The sequence below is a fragment of the Cinclus cinclus genome, chromosome 3 (assembly GCF_963662255.1).
Source record: "Cinclus cinclus chromosome 3, bCinCin1.1, whole genome shotgun sequence".
In the NCBI taxonomy this organism is placed as follows: domain Eukaryota; kingdom Metazoa; phylum Chordata; class Aves; order Passeriformes; family Cinclidae; genus Cinclus; species Cinclus cinclus.
Genome location: NC_085048.1, coordinates 58,905,940 through 58,932,704, shown reverse-complemented (window position 1 = coordinate 58,932,704; position 26,765 = coordinate 58,905,940). Strand labels below are relative to the sequence as shown.

Below are 26,765 nucleotides of genomic sequence, written 5' to 3'. Positions count from 1 at the left end.
GAAGCCTATATCAAGTTACATAATGGACAGTGGCCAATTACTGCACATGGCTTGTCATTAAGTTTGTTGAATAATACAGAATTTTGCCATCCAAGAAAAATAAAGCTCAAAGCAAATCCCTTGTAAATGTTTTCATTCAAAGTATTTGTAACAACATTCTCACGGTTCTGCAAACTCCTATCAACAGCCATTAGCACTGGTTTTAAAACTAGCTGAGCTTGATAGCATTTCAACTTTCAGAAATTTTCAGTTATTTTGTCACAGAAAGATCTCCTTCACAGGCAAGTCAGGAAAGCCTTAAGGAAATGGTTTTACTAAAGAAAGAACGAGATTACTACAGGCAGAATTTGCACAGCTTCTGGCAAGGGGAACCAAGGATAAATGCAGTGCCCTCACCAGGACATGCTTCCATTTACTACACACATCAGGGATGCTGCTGATTGCTACTGAATTAAAAGACAAATCATGAAGAAATACTGCATCCTGATCAAAAGACAAAAACAAAGCAAAAAAACCCCACCTAAATACATGCTAGTACAAGAGGACAATTTAATGACAGCATCTCTCATTTGCTGAGAAATAACTCTGGAGAGAAAAAGGACTGGACAATGACCAGCATTTTATTTATACAGATCATGAGACATGGCACTCAGGTGATCTGTTCTTGTCAGGCAGTCCTTAATTAGAAAATTCCTAGAGAGAACTCATGCACCCAGTAGGTGCTTATTAAAAACTAAACACAAAAGGAGTTGGTAGAAAAGCCCAAGGAATGGAAAGACAACTCAGGTTACATTGAAAGGCAAGAGTCAGCTGCTGCTAGCATAGAGAGAGACACTCAGGATGGGATGCTGGATTTTGAATGAAAAACTCTCAGTGCTGTTATTAGTGAGTATTTTTAGCATTAAAAAAATCTAATTGGATATGCATAAATATTTTAAGCTTGTTTAAAAGACATTTTATGGTTTGCTTACAGTAATACTCCCAAGCTTAATGTAAAACTTGCTATAAAATATTCAGCAGCCTTTTTATAACTAGTCTTAAAAACAATTTAAAGTCTTGGTGTTTTATTTTTAATTATTTTTAAGTCAATGTACTTCAGTTCTTAGATAAAGGGAGCAGGGGTTTGTAATTTTAATTGAAATTATATTCTGATTTATTTTCAGACAGTTTGGTGAACTGTGTATGGGGAGCAGAGAATGGAATTTCCTTAGCTCTTATTTCCCTTAATTTCTGTGATTTTTTTTAATGTTAGCACTTATTTCCTTTTCAGAGACCAGGTTAAGGCCTGTGGTTAAAAGCAAGCTTACCATGACACAGTAAACATCATTTATGTTCTTTACTGGGGATCTGGGGGTAGGACTGTAACACTGAATTTGCTTAAATATAACCTCATTACAATTTTGAGGAATTGGACAATTTTCCAACTTTGACTTCTGTCGTCTGTGATCAAGAACTGCATCACACACTGATTTTGAAACATCTCTCAGATTCTCTTAAAATTGTAACCATAACCAGTTTTACATGCATTTAAAAATACTGTAAATGTCACTAATCCGTAGCCTTTCTGCTTTGCAGTTGGTGTGGCTAGGACTGAACTTCTATTTGTTCATTGATACCTTCCACTCGTATGAAGATGACAATGCTTACATTTATACACGGATTATGCTGGGAGTAAGTATGAGTTTGATTGTTAAAGGGCTTAAGAAGAGTGTATTTGTAGTCTGATTTTATTTACATCCTTCATATAAATTTTGATGCTTCAACTGTAATTTTCCCATAGAAGAATAGTATATTAATATAGCATTTTCTTTCTTTTGCTCTTCCTATACCAAGCTTGTAATTTAATTTCTTTATGCTGTTATATGTACAGTCAACCCTGGCTTGGGCAAGAGCTTCTGCAACGTGCCTTAATTTTAACTGCATGCTAATCCTGTTACCAGTCTGTAGAAACCTTATTTCATTCTTAAGAGGAGCAAGTATTGTAAGTACCATTTCTCAACTAGCCATATTATCCTCTCTTTTTTATTTCTGTAGTTCAGCAGTATTGTCCATATCAAACATTTTCCAAGGAATTTTAATTTTTGATAGAGAAGTCTGTACACTATTGCCTAGTTATTACCATTTAAATTGTCAGTATTCATGACTGAAGAGAAACAAATGACTTGTTTAACACAGTGCTCTAAATGCAACACTGATTTTGGCAGCTGCTGCATAGCATGGTGTCATGAAGAGAAAAGTGAGAAGCTACAAAAAAGGGACATAATAATGCCACTTGGCCAAATGGAGAAAATTCTTTTCCATCATGTGTATTCTCTGTAGCTGCAAAGTGAAAATTGGAGAAATAAAATGTTCAGATAGATAAAAATGTTCTAAGGATAATAATGAACACGTTTAAGCACTTCTGTCTGAGAACATTCAGGTCTTCATTTGTGGTAAATGCATTTTTGTAACAAAGGCATTCACATTAACCTTGGAATCGCGTATAGGAAGTACTTAAGGCTTTAGGTCTGTTAGCTGTAACTTCAACTTGCACTGAATTATTATACTCAGAGCCATCCCAATGCCACATGTTTGGGTAAAAAAAAAAAATCACTGATCACTTCATGACTCCAGGAATAGGAATTTAGAAATGGTAATATATAGTTCTTTTATAGTAAACTGATTCTTATTTCAGATCTGCCATTTCTTGTTTCTGTGATTTCTAGATTTAGATGTTAAGCAATCTTTAGGCTGGGAGTCAACACTTACATAATTATTTGAGTTCAGAAGTTGTACTTTTACAAAAAAGAAAAAAAAATAAAAGAAAATGTGTCCTGGTCTTCTGAATCAGTTTGTGAATTCACACAGAATGTATACATGCCCATTTAGATGCTGAGTAAGAACTCAGAGGACTGAAACTCTTCTCACAGATAGTAATTCTGCTCTTCTGGGCAATATTCTGCTCTTGAGGAGCATGGTACAAAGCAATTTGAGTGCTCCAGCATGGCCAGCACCAGGCTGGATCCAGTCCCTCTCCAAGGAGGTGTTGTGTATTGACATCGCACCCTGTGGTTCTCCAGATTTTTGGAAGACTTATTAGCTGGGAAACAACATGGATGCATGCCATGTCATGTGAGCAATCCAGACACCAACACTCAGAGACTGAATTGTGTCATGAGTGCTGCCTGGGCTCCAGCAGAGCATGTTAGTTTTGGCTGGGTGCAGCCAGCCCCTGGCCCCAGGCTGGCTCTACGCAGGGGCACCCAGCTGGCCGTGAGCACACCGCTGCTGAGCCCTTCCAACAATGGCAGCATGGCTCAGTAACACATCAGAACGCAGCCACCTGAGGTCTAGACAGCCTCACTCTCCTGGGGTGTGCATTTCCTGAAAGCAGAGAAAATGTTTTCACTGCATGCTGGCTTTGCCAGCTCTTCAGCTCCGCTGTGCTAAGCTCACAAAGCAGTGGTGGCCCAGCCTGGCGTCCTTACACCAGCAAAAGAGTTAATGTCAGCTCAGATAAACCACTCACGAATCGCAGCCAAGTGTAGCACAGCTTTATGAAACCCTTTTTTCAGCCCCTATATAGGATGAATATCTTCAGAAACCCTAGAGTGCCACTCAGGAACGGTACTTGAGTCCTAAAACTAACCCAAAACTTCCACTGAATTCCTTCAGTATTCCATTTTCAAATGTACTGAACTCTTCTCCTCTCCAAAATGTGAGCTGTAAACACCAATAGAAATGATATAAAACAAGTTCTGCTTTTTCACCAAGTACTGTGGAGGAGCACTGAGGAGACAGCTTGACAAAAACATCACATTTCACAAGATGGTTGCCTATGGAATAGCGTTAAATGCAAGTAAGCTCTTTTGGTTTTATTTTTTTCTTCTTTTCCTTTGAACTGTTGTGAATTTCACAGATTCTGCCTAATGCTGTAATCCCCATCAGCTCTGAGATGTGATATTTTAGTGCAATTATTTGTTAACTGCAGCTTCAAATGTGTGTAGGAGTCCTATTTGATTAACCATTTGTAATGTTTTTTGCTTGAGAAGAGTTTGACTGTTAAGGAAATAAAATTTCAATCTTAATAGTAAACACCTGTTTCCACGTAGTTCATCTGACCAATTTGTGCGCCCTTAAAATTTAGTGTAAATAACTTTAATTTGAAACCCTGAGGGTAGATGTTTGGTGAGATGACATACCATTACTGTCTGATTCTGTAAGGAAATTATGCTTATGAGTCACACCATACATCTGCCCACCGATACATCTTCACTAATTTTTCAACATGGTAATAAATTTAATCTGAATTTGGGAGAGGCAGGTGTCTCAAAAACAATGGATTTCTAGATATTTATTTTCAGTAGATGACTGATCCAGGAAACTTATGGCCCTCTTGAGGGAAAACAGCAACTTGAGATCAAAATTTATCTATTCTCTTGGTCCTAGTGACTTACTGAGGTTTTTTTTCACCTGGCTGGGAAAAAGACAAGGCACCTGCCTGTTTTCTAAGTAGTAAAAGGACCTGGAGAAAACTGAAGTTTGTAGGAATTCAGAGGACATGATGGGAAAAGGAGATAGCTTGAGGAAAAGGGATGTACAGAGAGGAATGAACAAAACCCAGTGTGAAGGACATGAGCACACAGAGATGGAGAGGTATCTGAGATAGATAGATAGATAGATAGATAGATAGATAGATAGATAGATAGATAGATGGATGGATGGATGGATGGATGGATGGATGGATGGATAGATAGATAGATAGATAGATAGATAGATAGATAGATAGATAGATAGATAGATGATGGATGGATGGATGGATGGATGGATGGATGGATAGATAGATAGATAGATAGATAGATAGATAGATAGATCTCTTAGAAAATGGGAAAGAGATAGAAGAATTAATCAGGGCTATTTGCAAGCATGAGACATTGCAGAGTAGCTGTTCTACCCCCAGGCTGTCAGGGTGGATTCTGGTCCCAATATCTTTTTCAGTCTGCGTGAGGGAGCTGCTTTTGCATGTATAGGCTGTTAATGTCCTCATGCAGTGAGACAAGAATATGAAGTCAGGATTGCCAACAGGAACCAATAGCTAAAGTTTGTCTTCTGTATGTCATGCTAAAGAATTCTGAGGGGAAGGCTACAGGATGCAAGCATTCATCCTACAGTGTATTATGATGAATTAGTTATCTGTCATGTCCACTCGCTCATCCAGAGCTCAGTTTCGCCACAAAACAGATTCCTATAGAGGGCAACATTGCTTCTTTAATTAATAAATCAACCCAGGAATTAATCAACTTTAATTGGTGTATAATACGTCATGTTCCAAAAAGAAAACAAAACTGCATAGTCAAACCTTTTATGTTTTCAGTTTTTGTAGTAATATTAAAATATTTTCTAGTGCATTAATGTGGACAGTTAGGGAAGTGCAAATCTATCAGAAAAGTGATTACTTTAATGGTTTCACTAATTTCAAGGAAAAGGCACAGAAGCCAATGTGAAATGACAGAAAGCATATAATCATATAATTATAAAATCAGAAAGCAGATCATACAATTCTCATTTAAATCACTCTCTAGGGAGAAATCAAGGGATTATTTTTGGGGTTGTTATTTAGGTTGGTTGATTTTTTTTCTAAAATATAAAATGGAAATAATATTTGATGAGATATTTGACAAAGAAAACACAGCACAGGGAAGTCTGATATAAAAAGCATGACAGCCTATGAATTCCTGCTTCCTTAACAATCAAGTAAGAAGCATTTATCATATTTGGCACTGCATCACTGTATAGTCAGACTTGTGTAAGGTATTTTCACAAATAAAAGAATTCAATTTTAAGTTCATAGAAAAATAAAATCTACAGAACACATCATGACAGAAAAGTCAACACTTCAAAGTGGTACCCACAAGTACACTGAATCCATTTTAATAAAATCTAAGTGTTAAAATGATGTGTAAATAGATGCCATTTTCCTCTCAACTGACACATTATTTACCCTAGTACTACCTGTATTGCCTTTTATTACACAAAAACATGGTCAAGTCCTATTAGTCTATTGCCATTTAGCAATTCTTAGTTAAATGGATGTTTCCCCTCATATGATCAATAGACTAAATGTGGTAGCAAGAAGCTAAACCAATTTGAAGATCAGATCAGTAAGCTTAGCCTCAATATAGAATTGTAAACGCCTTTATTATTAAAGTAACATGTATTCATGTTAGCTTGCCAGGTGGTGTTATTCCAGCATATTTATTTAACAGTGTGCTAAAAATAGTCAGTGCAACATTAGTATTGTCTGGCTTCTAACAGGCAGCTAGATGAGGTGTGCCTGGCCTTGGAAAAAAGTACATCTGTACCTTTAATTTTTCATCAGCTCTAATACAAATTCAAGAGCAGGCTTTAATTGGTCAGGTCATAAAGGGATGTAATTAGAGACTAGTGGAAGAGGGAAGTTGGAGGAAAGAGAGAGAGTAAACAATGCTATCTATAATCAAGGGCATCACTGAAAATTCAGTAAAGGGAATTCTGCTTAGTTTGGCTTCCTGCATTCTGCATGCCTGTCTGTGATAAGAGCTGTCTGGGAGTTATTCAGCTGCTAATAAATCTTCCTTATAGACCCGTAACTCTGCTAGAATAAAATTAGAGTTTCATGCACTCTCAGTTTGATCAGTACAAATAATTCTGTGCTTTATAATGGAAAAGACACTTTTCAGTTGAGATACAGTGGCCTGAAACTTAAAGACACTACAAGAGATAGTAAAAATGTTTTCTACAACACCTACTTCTTACTGTATTGTTTTTCTCAAAAAAGCACATTCATACATATTCTGAAGTGGAGAGTGTTGGGGGGATTTTTCTTTCTTTACTTTGATATGTTTGGCTTATCTTAAAAAAAAATGCATTGTTTTAGTATTTGCAGAAAGGTCGTACAGATATTTCACTTAATCAATTTTTGAATTATGATATGAATAAAGTTTAAGCAATTAAGGGAAAATAGGGGAAGGACAGCAAGGTTGTTTGAAGTTAGGCTGTTTGAAATGGTGGTTCCTGCTCCTTAAAAATTCCAGCAATGTGTTCTTCTTTAAAAACATGCAAAGTGCAGAAAGATGGTGATGCCATGTGTGCCTGGATTCTGGCAAGCACTGAAAAATCTATAGCTAAAAATACCAGGAAACCTTTCCATTTTCCACCACCTTTTTGTAAACTATGTGAATGGCTTTGGTGACCTGAATCACATTTTTGTGTAAGCGATTAAGTTTTCAGAGAAGCAGATGCTTATCTTCAAAAGAGGTTTAGCTGATACCTCAGGGTTGTACTTCCAGAAATTACAGAAAATCAAACTTCCATTATATGTCTTTTTTTTTTCAGTCAGATTGTTTAAATCCAGACTTAGTGCAAGTACTAGGAAGGAAACAATATTAAAATTAAGATTATAGCCTTCCAGCTAAGATTAAAAAAAATGGTCCAAGTCATGTTCTTCTTTGATTTTTATAATCATTCTTAAAAAAAATACAATGCTAGCACACGTGTGGTCACTATTTTAATTTTTTTAAAACCTGCACCTTTTTAGTCCACAAAAAACATCATGAAGCTGAGTTAGAGGTTCTGAATAACTAGGAATGGCACAAGACAGGGTGGCAAAGAGAACCCCAGCCTTGGTCTAGGGTAGATTTCTCCATGCCTGGATTATCTGCCTGTAAAGTTGTTCTCTTTGCTGTGGACAAAGTCCAGGAAGGGCCAGGATTTGACCCTTTGACTTTATCATGATAGGCTGGTTAATCAAAATGTTTAACTACTGGCAGCAAGTTCCAATTTGATTATTATCCTGTACAGGCATGCAGAAAAAAAGAGAGTGAAATCTTGTCCTCAGATAAACACATGAAATGTCTGTTTAGTTCAACGAGAGTTGTGCATGCTTCACTGAAGGCACAATTGGCTGAAAAAGAGTAGCTAAATTGACCATACTTTCAAGATAATTTAATTACATCTCTTTGTATTTAAGGATATGTACAGTAAACACCATGATCTAATAGCAACCCTTTTCCTCCCACTCTCCTTACAATAAAGTCTTTCATTTGATCTCAGAGGTGGACTAGATAGAACATCTCAGGGTCAAATACAAATGAATGTATGTTAAGTGCTTCAGAGGTTCCAGATGTCATTAGAAACAACAAAAATCCTTCAGTCTTCATGAACAGTTATAAAAAAGAACTTTGTTTAAAAGATTGTGGGATTTATTCCATATGTTGAGTTTGGACATGCAGAATGAGGAAAAAATTGAACCAAAAATTTTGAGATGTAGTTCCTTCAACTTCGCCCTTGTGGTTAACTTAGGTAAGTGGTGCAGAGGAAAAGACTACCCACTGTGGTAAGCCCAGATTTCAGAAATCTGCATATTAATTTTGGAATTGCTTAGTAAATTCTATACACTGCAGATGCAGAGACCTTCAGAAAATGCACTTTAGGAATGTAAAATATTTTAGTTAATGGAAATGTGTTCAGTGCCAGAATTTTTTTCTGCTACAACTATTATACATTAAATGAACCACACTGAAAATGGAATTAGATTTTTGCTTTACTCTTACCATCCAGCTATAATTCATTTTTAGATTGCATCATTTTTTGCCAGCAGCACAAAGAAACCCATCAGAAGTATTAATCTAATAACACTCCAGGCAATATATAAGATCATGGAAAACTCAGGTAAACCAAGGTATTTAGTACATCACTAGTTTAAATGTAGTATTTTTAAATGTATCATTATGCTCTGTACATTAACATCTACCACAGAATAGCTTGCAGAAAATTAAAACAACAACAACAACTGCAGCAGCTCTCCTGTTCATTCTGGAAGTCTTCTACACTTGTAATATCCTCTATATGAAAGCTGGAGAGAATGTCACCCAGAAAGCAAGGTGTGGTAGATCCCAAAAAAGAAGGTATGATGATGTTTCCACTGACAGAAACGCAGAGAAACAGAACAATGTGCAGATGGAAGAGACAGTGTCCTCTGATAGCCTGCAGAGAAATCTCACTAGGCCAGGTTGCCAGAAGTGGATCTCTTCTTCCAGGGGAAAGTTGCAATAAAGTTGATGAGTATTCCTCATCAACTAAAGTCTCAAGACCTTCTTGAGAAACTATATCCATTCAACCCATTTTGGTTTTTTTTCTATCCAAGACTAGAAATACTCTATTAGGAAATGTGGGCCTCTCTTCGGAGAAAACTAGCACCTCATTTCACTCTCAACACTCAGCATTAACCAAATAGCATTAGATATCTTGTCACTGTTGACATAACTAGAACTTGTGCAAATCATGTGGAATCCTGCACTTTGGGGAAACTACAAGATGCTTTAGCTTTCTAAACAGAAATGTCATCATCTCATGTGAATGTTCTATAGTTTGCAGTATCACTTTAAAAAAATCTATTGTTTTGAAGGTAAAAGGGAGAAAGTGCCTTTTGCTACGAAGCCAGATTCAAACTTTTACAATTACTCAATGTCACAATCCTAAATGAGCAAAGATAATCCAAAACCAGCAGCTGACAGACTGCAGACAAGCTCTGGTAAAACAGCACTACGGGTCCTAACTGTGTGAAACTCTCTTGGTTCCTAGGCTATGGGGACTATGACATTATACCAGAGTTATAAAGAGCATCCTGTAGGTACAGTGGGCAACAGGCCCAAGTTACAGTAATCACTGGTAGATACCAAAATAAAACTGCTTAGTAGAAGTCCACTTATAGACTCATTGCCAGGGTTTTCCCTCCTTTGAAAGTTTTCTTCCCTCTTTCCTTTAGCCCATACCAGACAATGTGCAGCATGTAACTCCAAACTTTCCAAAGACAACAATCTGTTACCCCACACTCTTGTCCTGTGTGTGAGCTCTTTCAGATGTCAATGAAATCAGCTCCTCATCAAGCAGTGACTTGATTCCCTTCCAGCTGGATCACATAACATCCTTACCAGGCCAACACATCTGTTCTGAAAGAAGCCCCTTGTAGGAACAGTTCCCTCCTTCCTGCTAAGGACTTAAATGTGCTGTTATGCTTAAATACATAAACAGTGTTTATATACTGCTTATTACATCGGTTGTACACTGGGAAACAGATTGCCACAGCCCCCACACAGCTGCCACCTAAACCACGCAGCTCACAGCTTCTTAGGATCCTGGGTTTTGACAGTCTAAGTGCACACATCTCATCTGCTGCTTGTGGTCCAGTGTCACCTTCCTTCCAGTGTCCCAGCATTGCTGGGGTGCTGGGAGCACGATCTCATGCACAGGTTCCAGGACGCATCTCTCACCTGATACAAGGTTGTTTCACATGCAGCACCTAATCCATAACAACACTGCAGGACATGCCAGGCCACTGAGCCCATACTCTCTGGTGCTCACAGTCACATCATACACTCCATCTCATAAAATGACCAACCTTCAGCTGAAAGCTGCTTAGATTGCTTGATCCCATTATCCCGTTTATCTAAAGGTTATTTTAGAGTCTCATTCCTCTGATGGCTTGAATATGTCTTCTAATTTCCAGGCTCATTTTATCTCTCTGCAGTTCATACCCATTTGGATTCAGCCTCCATCCTGCTGAAGCTATTCCAGTTTGTATAAATAATTTATTATTCATTGGGCCAAAGATTCAGGAGAAATGGGAGGTTGATTTTGCAGTTCGGGTGCTCAGGATATTCATTTGGGATGCCTACGTCAATAAATATTGGATTATTTTTATTAAGGCTTCATCAGGAGACAGCTCAAAAGAGAATAACCAGTCAACCCAGCAACTAGGACATGTGATTTGGTTTAAAGCCTTATTTTAAATTTAATGTAACAAGGATTTTAAAATAGGTCTTTCATCTCTCAGTGAATATCTTGGCATGAGGCAATGAGGTGAAGCAGGTGTCAGGGAGTGGCAGGAGGAGTCCCTACGTTAACATTATATTTTGAATGAAATGCATCTTGACAATCAACCAACCACAGCACATCTACTGCTCCTAGAAGGATCACCTCAGGAGTACAGAGTGAAAATAGCTTCTCTCCAGCTTGGACACATGGGATAACCTACTGCTGGGGGAAATTTCCATAATAATCATGTCCATGGCCAGCATCCTACTTTAACTCATGTTCCCATGCACACAGCGGTCTCCAGGTGCTGAAGAGGAGCTGGACTCCAGCATCTAGAGTGAGGGAGTCCACTAAGTGAATAGGCACATAAAACACCAACAATACTTATGCATTTAATCCCATGTTTACATCTATGACGATACAGTGACTAGTATAGTAACATTACTTTTATCCACATAGTCACAATTAAAAAACAGGGAGGAGAGGAGAGGAGAGGAGAGGAGAGGAGAGGAGAGGAGAGGAGAGGAGAGGAGAGGAGAGGAGAGGAGAGGAGAGGAGAGGAGAGGAGAGGAGAGGAGAGGAGAGGAGAGGAGAGGAGAGGAGAGGAGAGGAGAGGAGAGGAGAGGAGAGGAGAGGAGAGGAGAGGAGAGGAGAGGAGAGGAGAGGAGAGAATTCTTTTGAGAATATTGTTAAGGGAAGTAGATCATATTTGGTTTACTACAAATACTGCCTTTTAGAAAGGCTTTTTAAATGGTCAGGGACAAAAACAGATAACCACTGAAGGAGAGATGATAACAGGAAGCTAATTAGAAAAACTAGAAAAAGCTGTGCTGTAAACATATAATTATCTTTCATTGTCATTTTTTCATCCTTTGGCATTTAATATCTTGCATTAATTACAACTTTCACGTAATGGATTTGAGAATCTCTCATATTGAAAAATGAAACTCTGCACCTACCTTGATTACAACTTTATCTATATTAGCCAATAATAAAACAAAGTCCTTCCTTTTCCACTCTTGAAATTATACTCTTTTCACCCAAGAAAATAATTACAGGGGAGCTCTTGCTTCAATCTAAGGTAATTTCTAAACTGACCATTTCATATGCCTTTTGGGAGCAGGCCAGAAGTAGAGGCAATATATGATACTCAGGACAAATCAGATCTAACACTGCAGTTTACTTTTCTCCCTTTAAATCATAGTTTCTGTATGTATTACTTTATGCAGGCTCCATCTGCATAAAGTAATGCTACAGCTACTTCTTAACAGGGGACAGATGTTGAAAGCATCTCTAGTGCAAGTTGCAAACTTGCCCATGCCTAAATCAGTCAACTCAGTTTCCTGTGTAGTAAGGGTAAACCATGGCATATCCTAGTATATTAATTAAAAATAGGAGTTTACCTATTTTTGAACAATTTATAGTCAGAGGCATACACTTTTGTATTAACTCTCAAGAGGCCCTCCTTTGACGACATTGGAGATCGCAGGGCACTTGACTGTAAACCTGGGAGGTGACCCTGGAGCTGTTCCTGTCCTCTCCACTGTGAAGCAGTCACTTCATATTAGACATGCAGTTGATAAAATTCTCTTTTTATTGTCAGCTTAATCCATGCAAAACTCTCAATTTATGCCTGAGTTTTTCAAATAGTTCACAGTGTGCATAATGAGGTTCCTTCTGGCACTGTGGGCACATACGAGTGTGCCTCTAATTTCACACCACTTTCTCTCCTGCAGCCATCCATATTGTTGCCCACTCCATCAACATCGAGCGATATCATTCCAGCCAGTCAAAAGAAGCTGGGGGTTTACGGAATAAACTTTCTGGTCTTGGCAAAAGCCCAAATGAAAGCTACTTGAACCCAATCAGGACCTATGAAACAGTAAGATGTCACTTTTTAGGTTTCCTCATCTAAAAAGTTTTCCTCTGTGGAGTCTCTTGTCGGTAAAACTGTATTTCAAAGCCTTTTAACCAGAGCGAGAAAGTGCTGCCAAAGGTTAAGCTCAATTTCAGCTGAAAACACTTACTCAGAGCTGCAATTTTCAGGTTACTAAGCTCAAAGGAATGTCTATAGTATTTTAATTAGTTTGTCGGGAGACAGCTGGTGGGGGGAGGATAAGGAGTGTTGTGAAGAGTAGGCAATTAAATAAACCTGCAAAGAATTTTAAAAAACCTCAAAACTAAACTACCAATACATGGAACAAACACAACTTCTTTTCAGAAAGAAAAATAACTGAACAGCAATAGCACTTCACAATATTTCTTTAGCATTTGGTATTTGTCTCTCCCCTCAGTGGTGCAGCACCTTCCCAATCTGGCTGATCCTGCCTCATTACGTGTCGAGCGTGCTTGCTCAGGGAAGAGCACCTTCAAAACCACCCAGAGGGTTGCTGCACACAAGAAGCACAGGGGGAAGCTAGAGTTGCTGTGTGCTCTTCAGAGCCTAGCAGAGCTACAGGATCCTCAACCCATAAATGGTTCTGCTTGTTTCTGCCTCCTGTCCACTTTCTTGGATAGCCCACAACAGCATTATAAGCTCTCCCTTATAATATTCATAACATAAAGAAAAGCTGAGTGTGCAGAGGATGTATGAAAACCATGCAAAAGTTAATTAGTGTTTTTTTCTGTATTCCATTATAGCACATATCACATTTATGCTTTATGTTTCCTTGTGTATCCTGTTTCACAGTTACATATTCCAGGGTTGAAGTGGCCCCTGTGAGACTCCCCTACGTATAGTTCTGCTCTTTAGAAAATGCCCAGTCAGCACGAAATAAGGACTGACTGAACACCAAGGACTGGTGCTCTTTTGAACTGTGATGTGCTCCATTGAAACAAGAAACCAAGCGAGAAGATGGCTGGACACCACTGATAGGATTCAACAGTGCTTTTTAGCTGTGAGGCTTGTCCTGCATTTCCTTAGTTCTTTTCCAGTTTAGATAGCATGGGGTTTTCATCTTTCAAAATAAGCAAGTAAACAATTTCAAATTTGAAGAAAATCAGGCAAATTGATGTAGTCTGTGGTATGAATTCAAAAGTCGTCACGTTAGTGTTGAGAAAACAGTCAGGTTTATCAGAACAGGACAAGCAAGCCAAGGGCTCAGCTTCCCAGTCTTTCAGTACACCCAGTGACCACTCTCATTGCATGCCCATGAGGTGCTCCCCAGCAGCAGAACAAAGTTCCCAGCTCTGAACAGGAACTTACCACCTTTCCGTAAGCATTTCTTTTCTCCACTAAGCATTCCCATAGTGACGTAATTGTGAGCTGGGCCTCTAATTGGCATTAAGACCATAAATACCCTTGAGGGGGAAGGCTAGAATATTTTGAGATTCTTTCTCAGATTTCTCACAGCCATACACTACACAATTACCTTTCAATTTACAGCCTAGATTTTACTCTAACCTCTAATATTTATATTTCTTTTATCACTCACTTGTGTCTCAGTAGGTAAACCTAGAATTAATAAATTATGAAGGGAAGCAAACAAAAGATTGTTTCTAAATTCAGAGAAGAAAGTTCTGAGATCAACAATTCAGGCTTTCTTTTCAGTTTCATCCCATTGCCATTGAAGCAATATACTAAGCATCTTTGACATTTTGCCTTTTTTCATCTCAACCTCCAAACTAGCCACTGTAGTGGAAATGTTCAAAATATCACCTAGATCAATCCTGTTAATATGTAATAGGATCTGAACACACTCTTCACAGGTACCAATTTGAAAATGTACTGTGTGCTGTCAAGTGTGAGCATTTGAAAGAATTATTTTACTGTGAAAAGTGACTATAAAAATGGCATTGTGGAATTTTATCATCTCTAGGATTTCCATATCAAATGAGTGCACTTTACAAATACAATAAAGGGTTGGTTTTTCCTCCTAGTATATTAAGCTATGGAATCAAATCAGGATCCAGAAGACGTGCTGAGCTCCTTCATTCCTGTGCATCAGCACTGGGAAAGCAGATGTACATGCTTTGTAGCACAAATGGGGACTTCATTTACACTCTGATGGCATATTTAGCTTGCTTCTCATCTTGTGTGTGAGATTTTTACTGCTGTTCTTCACGATTTGCACTTTATAACTGCAATCAACATCTGACAGTTGTGTTCAAAATATATCTTCACTCTCACTTCAGTTTATTTTGGTGGGTTTAGGCAGATTTACCAGACTTGTCCTGACATCTGTGAGTCATGAACAAGAAGGAGCATGTTCCAGCCCAGCATACTGATGTTTAATCATTGACAAGCATACATATGTTAATATAAATATGTATTTTTAAAAATAAACCCAAGCATTATGCCGTTTATCTCCAGATAAATATAAGGAACAGGTAAAAAAGGTATCTTTTTAGATAAATGAGAGTATGCTATCTTTGTGTAACATTTCAGGGCTGCTACAGCCCCACAAACTTTGAAGTGAAGTAAGCACAGAAGAGTTCCACACCTTTACAGTTGCAGGTGTCTTAGTACCTCACTTTATGACCCTCACATAAATAAGCTGGTTTCTAGTGCTGTTTTCTTTACTAGACTTCTAGGTTTCAACTTCTCATTTCTCTAATAATTCTTCTTTATTTGTGACGCACATTCATTAAGTGTGTAAGTAAGCAAAATTGATAAAAGTACAAATGAGACTATTTTCTTCCTTTCAATTCCTAAAACAAGTAAGTGGCAGCAAATATTTAAATATCTGTTTGGAATAAGCCTAAGTAGAAATGGAGCAGAGGGATGTCTTTCAATGCTGTTCTGTAGTAAAATGAAGGATTTCCTTGCCTCCATGTCTTGTTCTGGTTTTGTTCCTATGCTGAAGATTTTGGCTTTATGTGCAATAGCAGCAACAATAACAATAATAAAAGCAACAGAAAAAATAACGAAAAAATATAAAAATAACAGTTATAACAACCATAGCTACTACTACTACTACTACTACTACTACTACTACTACTACTACTAATAAGGTATTTTTATTCTAGAACACAACAGGACAAGTATTAACCACAATAGCTGGAATAACTGGAATTGTGATAACTGTGGCTTTAATTCTGATCATGACTTCATCCACTGAGCTGATCAGAAGGTCATGCTATGAGGTTTTCTGGTACACCCATCACCTCTTTGTGGTTTTCTTCACTGGTTTAATAATCCATGGTATGGGGTAAGTGTTTGTGTAAACTACATGGGGTATGTGTGCACAGTTTGAGATGAAACACCATCCAAATCTACAATCCTGTGCTTTTCTACTAACGAACTGCTGGGGTATTTGGTGAGAGTACAAAATGTAAACATACTGAAGTTAAAATACTTCACTTTTCTGGGGAATGAAAGCATCCTTCAGTTTATCCAGTCACTCCTCTACCGTCTTACAACCTGTACCTTATCAATGAATGAGCTTTCATGCTTGGGAACTGAGGACATTACAGATCAGGAGTCAAAACTTTGTGGGTTCAAATTAGTAAGGGATAGACCTTACACTCATAGCTCTTGTAAGGCATTTTGCAAGAGACCTTGTAGAAGCTTGTGGAGTTTTCAGCATGCCATCTACCCTGTGGTATGTGTGTCTCTGTGCCCATTCTTCTCCAACTCCATAAATGTAAAGTTATTTTGACCTTCCTCTGCAAGGACCAGAACCCCAAATTTCCTCAGCATACAGACATACTGAGTAGTAGTGCTGGGTACTATGCTACAAGCCAGGTTTAAATGACTACAGCAACAAACAATTCAGGCTTATAACTAGCCCAGTCAGATGGCTTTTATGGATAGAGATGACTGCTTGGTTGCTGTTTGTCTCCCTGCTCCTCAGCACAAAAGAAAGGTTGGTCCTCTTAGTGGAGGACTCAGGTTCTTACAGTGAGGGACAGCAGATATTTATCAGGGACTGATAAATCCTCTGTCAGTGCAGAGTGAGAGCAGGTAGGTTCTTAGAGCTGGAAACATTTCCATCTTCTGTTTCCAGCTCCATTGGCATCATCTGCTTCTCCTTTGTGTTCTTTCCTCCACTTCCTTTTCTCATTTCTGTATGATAGCATTCATGTTAGTCTACATTCACATTTTAATTTAGGGAGTGCAGTTTTAAGGTAAATCTCATGGTCTTCCTCAACCCATGGCCTTGGCTTATACCATGGTACAATCCCTGGGCTTCATAGCCCAGTGTTTGGGGTGGAAATACACTGACAGGAACACATTGCTGTGTTCCAAGAGCTAACAGATGATCCATTCACAGGACCAAGCCAGACTTAGCCCTAAGCTATAGGTAGCCCTCAACCATGTCCTGTGAGTGGCCCTCAACAAAGATTGCTTTGCTCCATAGATCTTTTCCTGCTGGCTAGCTTGTGTGCACACGGATGCAAGCTGTAGTTAATCTTTTCAGATCCGAGGGCAGTCATTTGGTGTTCGCAGAATCACATAATGGTTTGTGATGGAAAAAACATTAATGACCATCTAGTTCCAATCCCCCTGCCATGGGAAGGGACACCTCCCCCTAGACCTAGCTTGCTAAAAACCTTATCAGCTTGTCCTTGTGATTCTAATACATTTTTTATGTGTATTTCATAAAATATTCAGATATTATTGCCCACCACTAAAGTACGTACAGACCAGGATTCTTTGACAGAGTGGAACTTCTGAGCCCACAGCAGCGTGTGCACGTGCCTGCTCTCTGCAGGTACATGGGTGGTGTCATCATGAGGCAGGGAACAGGCCAGTACAATGGTTTGTGGTGTATTACTTTTCCCTCCTCTTTCCTTGTTGTTTGAGAGTTGCCTCATCCAGTTTGGCTTGGAATGTTCCTGAAGTTGGCCCAGTTAATTAGTCCCATTTTACAGAGGCAGAGCTGCAAGCAAATGCTATAAACCCGGCCTGATTAAAATGCCTCCTCCCCTCCCTCTCTGGTAAAACTTTTTGAATCTAACTTCAAACAACTATAATGAACCCCTTAAAGCCTTCAACTTTGTAAGCTCCCTCTGTCTTGCCAGCTGACCAGCACTACTCAGCCAGAGACTGCCCCAAAACTACTATCAATACCCTTCAATACATCTGCTCACTCCAGGCTGGGAGTGCACTGCAACTGAGCTTCCTCCTGCCCCAGTACATCCCTGCCACTACCCTGATAATGAAAGACTCTAATCCCGAGGTTTCATCCACCTCCCACTTCTTTCTCCTTCCCAGGTGGCTGAACAAACCTCACTCAAAACTAACTTCTTTTCTTTGTGTCTGAACTTAGCCAACCTAAGTATGGAAGGGACAATTCAGAAACAATATGAAACAAATAGGGTTTTCCCCTAAAAAAATCTTCCTTCTCTGCCCATAATTAACATTGGTGAAACCCATTTAAACTGAACAGTCAGGATTGATATATTTTTAAAAATTCACATCATTAACATTCTCAGAAGTAAGGAAGCCAGAATTTAGTATGTTTAGAGAGTATGCATCTAATTACACTCCTACACCTTTATTCATAGCTTTAAAAAATACATTTAGAAAGCAGTAAAGGAACAAGAAGATCTGTCACTACTAAATTTTATCACTTTACTAAACACTACCAGATGCTCAAATACAGAGGAGGTCAGAGAGCCTACTCCAAAGAACTTGGAAATCAAATTTTGCCACATACAGTAAAATGCACATTTTCTATGCAAGGGCTTTCTCCATTTTCAGCTGCACTGATGGATACCAATACTATAGCACACTTCTCACCTTTGGTCAAAAATTCACTGCAAAACTTAACGAAAGGTAATTTGAACAGGAGAGCAGAACAGGTTTGAAATGGCTAGCTCTCAAACTTTCATTTATCTCAGAACTGGCATTCGATTACTACTGCAAAACCTAAAGAGACACAGAAAACTTGGAAAGAAGCATATCAGTGATGAACATTTTTGTTTTAAGTCAGCTCGTCCGAGGTCAAACACCCCAGAGTCTGCTGATTCACAATGTCACTTACTGTAAAGACCACTACTGGGAATGGGAGAACGTTACTCAGTGTCCTTTGCCACAGTTTTCTGGCAACAAACCCGTGGTAAGAGTGATGTTTGTCTTCTGTTTTTAACTCAGTGTCCTTTCTTGGGAGGCCAAATGTCTTATGGAGCAGGGGGCTGGAGTGTACACCAGTGACTGGCACTTAGGGTCATGTTTAGAGAGTAGTTTCACATTCCTGTTCCATGACCTCTCCGTGTGCATTGAGATAGAGATCCCAACCTCCTCTGTAATCACTACACACACGTGCAGGTGAAGAGCATTGTATATAATTTTGGTGTCAAAAATTAACAGCAATTTTTACTTCTGGATGATCCTTTAGTTAGATAACCCTAACTAACACTCTCTTTGAAGGATATGAATATGAAAACTGTACTCTGATCTGCTGTATACATTTATTTTGAATAATTCAGTATCACCGGTATCCTTGATGTGCCCATAGCACAAAGATAGCCTCCAAGTGAAAACCTTATGGGGGTAGAGATACAGAAAATACAATAGAACTGTAAAGCTAGGGATGTAAATTAATATTATTATTTTAACTAATAGTACTTTACTATGGACAGTTTAAATATCAAGGGAGAATAAATTGGAGAGAAAATAATGTCCTTGCTTTGGGGCACACGCTTCATACTGTCCAGTCTTGATGTCTTAAGTTAGGTAAAAATGAGAGAATTTGAAACAATCAATTATGAAAGGGAAAGGCAAAAGGCAGGAAAAATATCCCATGGAAGGGTGATTTTGCTAGAACAAGATTGCAAATCCACAGGGGGTAATTAAGTAGCAGACTTGTACAGTATGTCAGATGTCTTGCATACAAACAAAATCATTTAACATTTTCAGCTCAAGATTTAGGTTGCTCATATGCAGGTTTCTGTTGCTTCTTCCAAAAAGAAAAAACATACTACAGAAAATCCTAAAGTAAAGGAGAAAAATTAGCATTCAGTGTCTGGTAGCTCTTTTAATGGCTGACATAGATTTTTCTTAAACTAAACTATTGTTAGCCACTATCCAACCTGCATATTAATGAGAAAATGAATGCCTCTCTAAAAATTTCAGCTACAATGTCACCATAAAAATCAATATACGGCTACGCACCATGAATACAGACACAAGCTTGCTTCCAACAGCATGTCTTGACATTCATTATCATAAAACTAACTGGAAAGAACTTCCACTTCTCTGTGTTAAACCTATTTTGTCACACTTTCCTGCCTACCCAGGGCCATACTTGTAAAGTCACATCACTTTAAATGAATTGTGATAATACCATATGGCATATAGATCATCTATATGAACAGTGCCTTGCTGGATGTGTGATGTGCTATGGTGTGATACCTGCTAGACACCACAGACAAACAGCACAGATTCACTTAGAGGCTAAAAATCCATCGCAAGGTTGGTGCAGGAGTGGCAGGGGCTGGTGGAGGTGGGACAGCCCTGGAGCAGGGAGGGGACAGCCTTGTGCACAGCTAGGACACTGTGAAGTGACCACAGGGCACACCATGCTGGCCGCGGCTCCTGGGGGAGGCTACCAAGACAGAGCCCCTCTCTCAGTCATGCCACACCTGCTCCCCTGCTCCATATTCCAGCAGGTAGGAAGCAGTCCAGTCTGGCTCCTACTGAGGACGATGGAGCACTTCTCTTGCACCCAAGGCATCCGGACTTTTGTCCTCACAGCCTTGCATGAAGCACCATTGCCCCATCTCAGTTCATTCTCATTACAGGAGGAAACACTACTTGGGCAAGAATACTGATGTCCTGATTAGCCAGCCAGGAGCTGTGTAGCTTAGGAGCCCATCTCTCCTGGTGGATACCCCATTGTCCCAACCCAGCCAAGAGATATTTTGGACTGAATGCTCTGCTGCACTGGAGTGATGGCACATTTAAAATCCCAGCTGAGCTCTCGCACAGGGTAGCCTGCAACCTTATCATTCCTGTCACATGTTTTTATTTACAGGCAGCACAAATAGAAGGGAGGAAAAAGAGATCTCATCATTATTGTGCCTTGATATATGCAAATGTATTCAAGACATGAGATTACCCACTGAGCAGAGACACCTGTAGTATTTAGGGACAACGGATGTGTGGAGTTTCTGCTTTAGCTGAGAATCTTCTGGCTTATGCTAGTTTCTTCCCATTATTAAATTGTGCTGCTTTTTTTTTTTTTTTTAATTTTCAAGACTTAACCTTGGGAAATTGCCACTCCATCTTTGCAGCACTTTCCAAGGAAGCCACATAATTTTATGGCTAGCTTCTCATAAAAGATACTTTATAACCTCTGTTACCCAGCTTGCAGAGCAAAGTCAATGTTTCAGCAAGTAAAGTTATTCTTTGGTGATTTTAAAAGCCACATGATTGTGGAGTTTGATGATTCAGTTTGCTAGAGGTACAATTAACAAAAGTGGAAACAAAACAGTATCTCTCCCTTGTGGGGAAAAAAAAAACAAAGAATTTGTTTTTAAATCATGAAGATTCAATTATACCTAATTATCTTAGCTCTCAGTGCAACTTAGTGAAATGATCAGCTGTATACTTGAATAGCCAAAATCTATGATTGTTACAGTGATCAGTACGTACAATTAACAAGTACAAGCACTGCATCTGCTATACTTAAAGTATGACCAACTCAGTATCTCAGATAAAACAAACAAACAAACAAAATTAAAACAAAAACAAAAAAACCCACATATATTGATAAAGCGTGGATTAACGGATTAAATAGAAATGTAGCCCATTTCTCTAATTGAATATTTTGGACTTAATGTTTTCTCATGCACCATCAGAAAACTCACAGCTGACAATAACAGCTACTCCTACCTGACTACTTTGAAATGGGGGGAAAAAAAGTAAGGCTATGGGTAATATTGTATAACTGTATGCACCTATACAGCTTCAGGTCCAATGACATCTATATGTAACAACGTCTAAATAGATTCATCCCTTGCCTTTTAATAGGAAAATATTTTAAAGGACCCTTCTTGGCCAGAGTACAGATAGATATTAGCACTGTTTTTGGAGTGTGTTTGTGAGGGAGTCCCATATGTCTATTCCACAAGAAAGCCGGAACAACTACACCAGCAACACAAATACTCTCTTGAGAAAGACAAACCAAAAATCACAGAAAATAAAATTATTTAATTTTAGGCTATCTGCTGATTTAAACCAGAAAAGCAAAGTATTTTTGTAGCCATTCAAATAAACGTTGCTTTTTAATATGGAATTTTCCACAGGCTTGGAAGTGGGTTTTAAGTCCTATGGTGCTGTACATCTGTGAAAGAATTGTTAGGTTTTGGAGATTTCGACAGGAAGTCATCATTACTAAGGTATGTACATAGCTTGCATATCTGCAAAAAAATCCATTATGTCAATGAACTTTTTATTGTTCTTAGGTAACTTCTCTCTATTAGGAACCTCATTTTTCACTCCTAGCTTCAGCAACTTTTCAGTCATTATCCTGTTTTCAGTCAAGTATTGATTTTAGGTTTTGCATTTATACCAATAGCAAATCCATAAGAATATTCCATATGGGACCAAACTTGATTAATGAAGCTCCAGAATTTGCATTACCACAACACAAACATGTGTTTGTAGTCTCTCTTTTTAATGAAACAAAAACATGTAGCACTGCAGCTAACACTAGAGACTACTTTGACTTCAGTAGCAGCACACATTTTTTTTTACTTTAAAATCTGGAGGCTTCTGAGGAGATGAAGGGTTATATGATCACTTAGCATATATAGTCAAAGCTTCACTAATACCACTGTAACAATTTCTCCTAGCGGTGTGCCAAGGGGCTATTTAGGTCACATCAGAATAGCTTGAGGATGTCACTATTGAAGCAGCTGAGTCCACGTGTATCAAGCCAGGGGTCAGGAACAGGTGTAACTTTTGTGAGGGGAACAGGATGTTGGATAAGCCTTGCTGCTGATTTCACAGAGTGGCTGTGATCTGAGAATCTTGGCATATTACATGTGACATACAAAACTGGTGCTTAACTGAGATTACCTCTTTATAAAAATGTATTAGAATTGAGCTCGCTGCGCTTTTTTCCTTGTAATCCCACAGTGCTACATGAGAGTAAAACTAGGAATTAAGGAACTATTCTAATCAATTAAGAAATACTTTTGCACAGGTTATACCAAGAAAATTGATGAACTGTTGAATTGTTACAGTCTTTGGGCAACAACACTGCAGCACGCAGTTAGGATATCTGTGACCTAATGAAAACAAACATTTACCCTTCTGAATGGAGATAAAATTTCTCCCTTTGTCATTCTTTAGGTGGTGACACATTCCTCTGGAGTCCTTGAGCTCCACATGAAGAAACATGGCTTTAAAATGGGAGCTGGCCAATATATATTTCTACAGTGCCCATCTGTCTCACAGCTGGAGTGGCACCCTTTCACCCTCACCTCAGCTCCTGAGGAGGACTACTTCAGTGTCCACGTACGGGTCGTCGGGGATTGGACTGCAGCCCTTTTCAAGGCCTTTGGAGCAGAGGAAAAAGCTTTCAAGGAATTGTGGATGTTACCCAGGTTTGAACAAGAGACTACATATTTTAAAATGTTATTTCTACATTTTAAAATAAATGTTAACATTGTAACTTTAATTAATTTTGTGTGTGGTTTTTTATGATACATTATTAGATTGTAGTTCTGGATTCATAGATACAACATGATGCTAAAATATAACACAAATATCCATGAACTGGGGCCAGGAGCTACCGAGAGGATGTGATGACTAATCCAAGATTTAAAGTCCATATCAATATCCTTATCTCTTGCTACCATCTTGATCTCTAACACCTGTATCTAAACTTAAAGGAATCTATTTTGGAAGATGGTTGTGTAATAAATGACACTGGAAGATATCTGCTAAATTTGTGCCTCTATGCTTATGCTCTGATGGTACCCACGACTTACCATCCAAAATTCCAGTTCTTCCCCCTCAGTTACTTAGGTACTTTGTGGTCCCTGAAACACCTGCCTAAATCTTACTTCTTTCCGACAGTCTCCTTCGCCCTTGTCTCTATTTCCCAAACCCTGCTCCACTTTATAAAGATTATTTGTGTTCAAATTATGTATTTTTGACATCTTAATATGAACAAAAAGCTGATTCTCTGTTGTTCCAAGTTAGCGGGGACCCTCTGAAGTCAAAGGAGCCATCCTGACTTACTCCAGCCAAGGATCTGGCTCTACACAGAATGGATTGAAACCATGTAGCTCTACTCCTGCACTGCTTACAGGAATAGGGGACATTTTCAGCAAAGAAGAGCCCAGCATAGGATCATTGAAATTCCGGTGGAGTGTGTAGGGCCCGGGACTGGAGGGACTGATTTCCTCCTGGAAAGTTTATAGACACCATTGAGCTGCAGAGGTTTTGTAGAGGGTGGCTGCAGACAGGAAATTCTGGTCCAGTCCTTGCATTGTGTCAGTGAACAAGATTAGAAATGAAATCAGCGCCTTTGCTAAAGGTAACTGGAATGAGAAGTACGCCATTTCAGCAGAACTGGAGCAAAAATTGTTCAAAGTGATTGACAGCAAGTGTGAAAAATGACGAAGAGAAAAAAAGTTATCAAATGTTGCTTGCCACAATGCAGGGTTGAAATTAACAGTGCTGTCATATATAAACACCCCTCTTCTTAATCTTGTTAGGATGCCTAATGACATCCTCTACTTTCTTTCTTGCAAAATACTAAAAATATTATTTGATCAGTTAAACTAGCAATAAAGCAAAACCAGATCTTTTTCACAGTTTCAGTATCTAAAGTTATACACCAAATTGGTGACTATATTAAAAAATAACATATAGCAGAAACTGTGCAGACAGAAGACATAGCAACTGAATAATAAGGTAGCATTAAGAATAAAATGTGTTTTAAATTACTTAAAGAATATTAAAATAAAATGTTCACATATATATATATAGGTAGCAAAGACAGTTGTGATTTCTGACAAATTTGGGAGCTAAAACCATGGAGTAGACTATTCATGTAAAAATAATCAAGTTCCATGTTATGTCTCTTCAGGATTTTGGTGGACTAAGTTGCAGGTTTAATACATTGCCCCAAAATCTAACTGCTCTTACCATCAGCAGTACTACACAATCATCATGGTGATCAGCAAATGTTTAAAATGTAAAAATAATCATAGAATCTGTTAATGATACTTTTTCAAAACTAAATATTTCTCCTCCCTTTCCCATAAATTTAATTTCTTTTCTAGTGAAATGGATAGGAAGAATATGGGCAATCTAAAACACAGTGAGAAAGTCCATAGACCTATTTTCTACTTCTCTTTGGCAAATGCAACTCAAATAATTTTTTTGTCTCTGTGTTTATTATCTTCCTACCTTGGTCCACTCTATCTACATCAAATGAACGAGTTGCATAGCTCAGTTTCTCCTTCTCCTCTTTCTCCTCCCTGCTTCTCTGATGCTTTGTATTTGTCCAAGCTGTATAGCTATGGCTGGGTAAGGCACTCAAACCAGTGATGGGATCTCTGTCACCTGAGGATTTAGGAGCAGACTGACAAGACAAATCTCTTCAAGGGAAGATTCAGAAATAATTGAATCTGTCTTACGGCACCGCAACAGACTAGAGAATCCTGGAAATTTCTTCCAGATCAATTTTTTCTCAATCTACTGACAACAATGAGAATTGCTTCCAGCCTCACACCAAGCTACATAGAAAGCTTGTCTGAAAGCTGTTCTTAGGCACCATATGTATATACCATAAATTAACCATGTTTTACAGGAAATTTTGAGTGCTCAAAAAACACTGGTCTGGGCAATAATCTAAATAACTGTACATATTAAAAAATAAAGATCTTTATGTCTATGGTCAGATTTTCAGAAGTTATGCCGGAGTAGCTGTTTTGCTTGTTACTGCACTTACAGGCCATTTCAAATATTGAAATAAAAGGGTAAATGTTTGCTAGGACTTTTTTAAAAATAACAATAAGTTTTGAGATACATTGTGTCCATTGTACACATCAGTGTGTAGCATTGCTTGGGGAATCCCCCTTTTTCTTCCTGTTAAAGAATTTCATTTTAATTATGTGCGCCTATTTGCAGTATTTAAGGATAAATTTTAAGGATGATTCACGCAATAAAGAGCACAAAACAACAGAAAATCTACAAGAAAGAAAAAAAACATTTTTTTTTCCCCTAAGGACTGGGTATTGGTGTAACCATCTTCCAAATATGTATGTTGTATAAAGACAGGGTTGGAAAGAGCACTACCAAGTACTCTGTGTATTTACATTTTATGTTGCTAAAGGAATGAATCTGATTATTCAGTAAAATTTTTAATCTCTAATTTTGACCGAAATTAATTTCTTGGCATCAGCATAATTGATTACAGGAGGTAGTAATATCAACAAGCACTTCTCTTTACACATTTTGCCTTTACATCAGACACTAAGAACAGTACTATGCCAAAAATGTATTCCTGAAATATTGCTTTTTCAGAAAGAGCTGAGAAAATCATAGTTCCCTTGCATATGATGACCTTTTGTTTGTCTTCTCTTTTATTACTTTAACTCAAACACACAACTTCTAAAAATGATTAATATAATCTGTTCCTCTTTACTTTGATACGTACAATATAGCAAATAAAGCTCTAAAACAGGATGCTTTTCAGTAATTCATAATTAAATATGCAAATTCCACAGCTAAATTTGGACAGGCAATTATATGACTAATCACTTTTCAGAAAGCCAGAAAATTGCAATTGCATGCTTTAATAGATGGCCAGGCCCCAAATCCACATGGGTGCTCTTGTTCTCTCATTTCAGAAAAGACAGTTGCTTTTCTATTAAATGGCACCCACTGAAAATTAAATGTATTTGTATGGACAATTGATGTGCCATCTTAGACATGTCTTTTCTCTTTTATTTTAACAGAAATTCAGTTTTGACAATGTGTAGCCTAACAAATGTTAACCTTTCCATCACTTTATGAGTTG

The 26,765-nt window shown here is 38.3% G+C and overlaps 1 protein-coding gene across 1 annotated transcript in view; it reads left to right on the top strand.

Moving 5' to 3' along the window:
- The first annotated feature begins 840 nt into the window (after positions 1 to 840).
- Positions 841 to 26,765, top strand: part of NOX3 (NADPH oxidase 3) — a 39,091-nt gene continuing 13,166 nt past the window's right edge. Inside the window, exons 1-9 of the mRNA XM_062488873.1 lie at positions 841 to 885; positions 1,576 to 1,671; positions 1,871 to 1,981; positions 3,754 to 3,838; positions 12,570 to 12,715; positions 15,802 to 15,983; positions 18,710 to 18,839; positions 22,030 to 22,122; positions 23,081 to 23,334. Of these exons, the coding sequence (XP_062344857.1) occupies positions 841 to 885; positions 1,576 to 1,671; positions 1,871 to 1,981; positions 3,754 to 3,838; positions 12,570 to 12,715; positions 15,802 to 15,983; positions 18,710 to 18,839; positions 22,030 to 22,122; positions 23,081 to 23,334 (1,142 nt within the window). The remainder of the gene's footprint in view (positions 886 to 1,575; positions 1,672 to 1,870; positions 1,982 to 3,753; positions 3,839 to 12,569; positions 12,716 to 15,801; positions 15,984 to 18,709; positions 18,840 to 22,029; positions 22,123 to 23,080; positions 23,335 to 26,765) is intronic.